This window comes from Neofelis nebulosa, chromosome 14, assembly GCF_028018385.1.
Source record: "Neofelis nebulosa isolate mNeoNeb1 chromosome 14, mNeoNeb1.pri, whole genome shotgun sequence".
NCBI lineage: Eukaryota > Metazoa > Chordata > Mammalia > Carnivora > Felidae > Neofelis > Neofelis nebulosa.
The window spans coordinates 6,535,021-6,541,020 of NC_080795.1; the positions used below are offsets into that span (position 1 = coordinate 6,535,021).

Genomic DNA, 6,000 nt, shown 5'->3' on the forward strand with positions numbered 1-6,000 from the left:
GCAGGACATTATAATGGGATCAGCAGCAGCTTATTACATCACCTGCAGGAAACTACTGTCCATCTGACGCCAACATACTACTGTTCTTTGATTACAAACTCCACTTGCCCTCCAGACCCTTTGCTTCTTCCACACAAGTTAATGATTACTGTCTATTTTCTCCACGTTCACGTGTGTAAGATCTTGTTTTCTTCACATTCACCACGTGAGTAATATCTTATGAGCTCAATAAATCCGGAGACAAAACCCCTGTTCAGGGCTCTTGTCTCCTCCCGAACACTAGCCTTTCAATTCTGCATCTGCTCTCTTGCCGGACAAGAAAGAACTCCAGACTCATGGTCTGCTACATCTCCCCCACAAAATATTCTTAAGTAAACACACTTATTAATTTTACTGTGGAGAAATGGAGCAAACACTATCTTAACCAGGTGAGAAAATGTAGCATCACCAGTGAACAAAAACCAACACAGTATGTGTCTGATACAATCCATAGAGAGGAACACAGCAACACCTGTGTTATTTTTGTCAAAAAAGGCTTAAGTCAGAAGGAGACATTACATAAACCCAAACTGAGGACAGTCCACAAAGTCATTGGCCCGTATTCTCAAAAAGTGTCAAGTCATGAAAGACAAGGAAAGACTGCTCTAGACTGAAGGAGACTAAGGGCACATGATAACGCAACATGGGATCCTGAATCGGATCCTGGGCCCGTAAGAGGCATGATTGGGTCAAATCAAGAAAATGTGATGACAAAAGCAAGATATTTGATGATCAATGTTAACTTCCTGATTGATGGTTAACTGTGGTGATGTGGGAATGTTCCTGTACTTACAAGATACACACTGAAATTTTATAGAGTAATGAGGCAATACTTCTTCAGTATGTCCCAATTGTTCCAGAGATGTTAACAACTGGGTAATCTGAGAGGAAGAGCATCAGGAGCTCTAAATACTACTTCTGTTAAACATTTATGTAAATTTACAGTTGTTTTCAAAGAGCTAAAAATTTTAAAACACAGTAACAATGATGAAATGCCGTTCCCTAAATTTATAGTCCATACAAAAAAATGGGTAGGGGCAAATTAATAAACATAAAGAGTGACAGACTTAGAAAATCGTTATATTAACAACTGAGTCAAGCAAGAATCATCAATGGATGCTAAAAACATTGGGTGAAAGCTTAACGTACAATTTGCAAAGTCTCAAAGTATCTCCCTACAAGTTGCTTTTTAAACTACAAAGGGACAATAACTGCAGTAGAGAAACCCGGAAAATGCCATCTTGCTCAAGTGATCCAAGTAAACAACAAGGGGACAAATGCTATCACTTGCATACTGACATGATGCAATGAACAGGATGTATCACCAGGTAAAGTCTGAATAACTCTTGTATTAGACAATGATATTAAGTGTTCAATTTCCCAAACGTGATGAACTGTTCTGGGGTTACGTAAAAGACTCTCCTTGTTCTTAGGAAATACATGCTAAAGGGTTTGGAAATAAAGAATCAGGATAACTGCAATTTACTCTCAGGGGGTTCAGCAAACATAGTAACCTATTCAATAGACAGAGATTAGTGAATCTGGGTAAAAGGTATTGAGCAATCTCTATTCTTGCAACTCTTCCACAAATTTGAAAATACTTCAAAATGCAACATTTTTTAAATTGCTATCAAAAATAAGTACTTCTGGGTTTTTGGATTTCAACTAATTTTCATTCTCCTCTCATATTTACAGTTTGAATTTGTTTACAATACTAATATAACATTTTCATAATCCTAACAGCTACTCTTATTTTAGAAGGAAATCTGTGATCTCACACCATACAGTATAGTCTAAAACATATTTCTTTGAATACTAGTTTCACAGTTTATTATACATGTTATTAGCAACATTTTATCATAAGTGTTTCTTTACAGCAGAACTTTTCAGAATTTTATTTTATTTTATTTTTTTCAACGTTTTTTATTTATTTTTGGGACAGAGAGAGACAGAGCATGAACGGGGGAGGGGCAGAGAGAGAGGGAGACACAGAATCGGAAACAGGCTCCAGGCTCCGAGCCATCAGCCCAGAGCCTGACGCGGGGCTCGAACTCACGGACCACGAGATCGTGACCTGGCTGAAGTCGGACGCTTAACCGACTGCGCCACCCAGGCGCCCCAAAACTTTTCAGAATTTTAAACATGCTAGTGCATATGCTATAAAATTTTTCAAGAGGACAATATGCCACTTCGTATTTCCTGGACAGTAAGACATAATCTAAATAAGAGACACCACTGAAAAAAACAGCTTTTTAAGGGGAAAAAAAAAATCACCACCACAATAAACACACGTGTAGTAAAATGAGCACCAATCTCAGAAACAAAAATGTGGGGGAAATTATATATTAGAATTGTCAAAATATAGAATTACATGGGTCTTCCAATCATATTTGGTCACCATTTTTTTCAAGAGGAATCTAAAAGACACAGACCTGGAGACCTATGTTACCAGACAGTATACCTTGGCTGGTTCTACAAAAGTCTTAACCAAAAAGAAAAAAAAAAAAGGCAAAACCTGCCCAATTTTATAGCAACGAACAAAATCACTTAATCCCCATCACCCGCCAATTTAACCCATATTTTAAACATTAAATTGCCACTTGTCAGATTGATTGCTTCTGAATTTCACCATGTATTCATGGGACCAATTTAGAGTCAGCTTTTATCTCATGAAGTATGTTTAGAATTGGAGACCTTTAATTTTTTACATAAACTTAATTCTTGGTCAAGATGCCTGGATGCTCTTGGTAATTTTAATCTCACATTTCCTTCATCATTTTCAGTCTAACGTCAGCTCATGGATGGAATCTGGCTAAATTGGGGTCTACAGAGAATCTTCCTACACTGAAGCTTTTTCTTCTCTTGGACTGATTCTTTAGGCCTGGGTCTCCTTAAAGAGAAAGTTACAGGGTAGCAAGTTCCTCCTTGACTTGTCAGGGATTGGTTGTAAAAGAGCTGTGAGACTCTCTTCAGTTAAATAATAGTTAAAAAAAAAAAAAAAGTCTGTCATTTTCACAAGACAACGTGATTGTGAAACGTGCAGAAAGAGTCCTGCAACCTGTTCCCCAGCTCCATACAAGGTATGTGTCATGCACCTCTACTTAGTAGACATAAAAGAATATTAGGAGTCACTTTTTTTTTTTTCCAACGTTTTTAATTTATTTTTGGGACAGAGAGAGAGACAGAGCATGAACGGGGGAGGGGCAGAGAGAGAGGGAGACACAGAATCGGAAGCAGGCTCCAGGCTCTGAGCCATCAGCCCAGAGCCTGACGCGGGGCTCGATCTCACGGACCGCGAGATCGTGACCTGGCTGAAGTCGGACGCTCAACTGACTGCGCCACCCAGGCGCCCCAGGAGTCACTTTTAACAATTCATCTAGCCCAACACCTCCTTGGAAAGAACATTTAATGGTTTTTGGCTACTTTATCCAAAATTTATCTATCTTCAGTTTTCCTCCAGTTCTGTAATTTTGCCCAAGTTTCAAATTGGTAATCACTGGTTTATCCCTCCATACCCAATGTGGGGCTTGAACTCACCACTCTTGAGACCGAGAGAGAGCCACAGGCTCTACTGACTGAGCCAGACACGTGCCCCTGATAATCACTGTTTTACATTAAAAACAAAAACCTCTCAGGGCACCTCGCTGATGCAGTCGTCCAACTTCAGCTCAGGTCATGATCTCCCAGTTCATGAGCTCGAGCCCTGCCTCGGGCTCTGTGCTGACAGCTCAGAGCCTGGAGCCTGCTTCAGATTCTGTGTCTCCCTCTCTCTCTGCCTCTCCCCCGCTCGCACTCTCTCTCTCTCTGTCTCAAAAATAAAACAGTAAAAAAAAAAAACAAAAACCTTTCCAAAACACACACCTCTCAATACAGAAAAAGCCTAAGGGAAAGATAAATCATGTGACTAAAGTTAGCACAACAAAATTTGGCTCATCAGCCTCCAAATAAATCTTTGAGTGGTCTCCCCTGCACTTCAACTGATTTCTTCTTTTAAGGGACTATCTAAGCTCTCAATCAGAACACCGTAGACCTCACGTTGCTATTACGTGTCTTACCAAAACCAACTACTTCTCAGCCCATCCTGCAATTTTAACTCCTGGAGAAAGTTCTCAATTGCACACTGTCTCTACAAACATTCCGCCTACCTCTTGCATCCAATACCCCCAGCAACTCGGGAGAAGAGTTTGCAACTTTAATATGTTCCGGAAACAGGAGACGAAACATGACAAATTTAAGATGATGAGAGAAAAATTCAAAAATGAAAAGGTTGTATCTTATTCCTGGGCTGTAAGAAGTAGGACTAACAGCAATCTTCTTTTCATACAATCCCCGAGGCCTTAAACAAACCTTTGATGGTGTAAGTAGGGTTGCATAACCCCATTTCATTACTCTTACTACCAGCGGTACCTACCCTGTATCTCCCAAGCCGTGAAGGAAAATCACCTAAAAGAGAAGAGGGAAAATTAATAAGCAATGCCTAAACAAACCCACAGAGAAGCGTTAGACACTGAGGCCTCGGTTACGGTGGATGATGCCCCAATTACAGAGCACTGCCTTCAGCAAGTTCATCAATCTCTACAGACCTCTTAAGTGACGAAAATCTTTAACTTCTCTCCCCGAGTTCCTAAGATAATCAAGGTGGCGTTTTAGCACTTAAAAGAGGTCCCAAGTAGACATTCCTAGGTGCAAATGTCGACCCATGTTAAGAAAAAGACTTTGTCTCTTTCCAATCAAACCATGCAAGCTTCGCATAGGGTGCCGAATTTTTCCATCGCAAAAAGGAACTTCCGGGCGGGGATAAAAAGTTTGAGATCCTCATACCCAAGTTTCCTAAAAAAAAAAAAAAAAAAAAAAAACACCCAAAAACCAAAAAACAGCACCTCTGGTTTTGGGAGACACGAAATCTTCAAACTTCTTTAATTTAGAACAAGAGTGCGAGGTAAGAAAATAAAGCATTCCCTCATCACAAATGAGACAGAAGCATGTTAGAAAGCCACCTCGTGTTAAGGCGCTTGTCCGCTAACGCCACTGTCCCCAAGCTGGGACGGGGGGGGGGGGGGGGAGGGTTCCGGGGGTCCGGCGGGCCGCACTCGCTCCGCAATGCGGAGGACTCGGGTTCGGGGGCCGTTGAGCGGGAGGGAGGCGAATCCTCCGGGCCGGCCGCGACCCCGGCGCGCTCCGCACGCGCCGAGCCGCTCTTCCCCACCCCACCCCCACCCCCACGAGGGGCAGGGCGGAGCGCGCCCACCCACCGGTCGCCCACCGGCCTGCGACGCCGACCCCGCGCGAGAGGCGGCAGCCGGCGGCGGGCCGAGCGGGCCCCTCCGAACCCTGGCCGCCGCCACTCACCGCAGCGGTGGCTTTCCGGGCGGCGGGCACGATGGCGGGAAGCGGGGCAGACATGTTATTGCCGCACATACACCGGCTCGACTGACGGCGCGCGTCGGCGGCGGAACGGAGAGCGGGCGCCCGGCGCCGGCCCAAGGGCGTGCGAGCGGCGAGTCCCGGCCCGCCCCTCCGGGCGCGCGCTCAGGCGCGTGCGCGCCAACGAGGCGCCCGGCCGCCCTGCGCCGGCTCCGCGCGCCCCCGCGCTGCGAGACGCCGGTCGGCCCGCCCCTCCCCCGCCGCCCGCTCGGCCGGCGTGTCACAATGCCCGGCTTCTCCGTGCGCGCGGTTGGCTGCGACCGAAGCGGACCTTCTGGTGCCCCGCGGCCCGCGAGCGCTCGGTGCGGGTGGCCACGCGGCGCTCCTGCCCGTGAGGCGTCCCGGGCACCCCGGGGAAGGCTCGGAGGCCCAGGCCAGCCGCGTGGTCCCCGGAGCCCAGCTTTATCCTCCGCTCCTGGGGCCCCGTAATGAAAATAATTATCCCCGAAGCCAGTCGTCGTACCCAGTCGCGGATATTCCTTTGTCTCCTGAAGCCAGGGCTGTACTCAGTTCGTAAGAGTCAAGAAGGACTGGACT

General features: G+C 45.6%; 1 protein-coding gene across 1 annotated transcript in view; it reads right to left on the reverse strand.

Annotated features, from left to right (window-relative positions):
- LYPLA1 (lysophospholipase 1) overlaps positions 1–5,587 on the reverse strand; it is a 30,407-nt gene extending 24,820 nt beyond the window's left edge. The window contains exons 1-2 of the mRNA XM_058699573.1: positions 5,389–5,587; positions 4,451–4,482 (exon numbers count right to left, since the gene is read on the reverse strand). Coding sequence (XP_058555556.1) covers positions 4,451–4,482; positions 5,389–5,457 — 101 coding nt within the window. The 5' untranslated portion in view covers positions 5,458–5,587. The remainder of the gene's footprint in view (positions 1–4,450; positions 4,483–5,388) is intronic.
- Between the last annotated feature and the right edge of the window lie 413 nt (positions 5,588–6,000).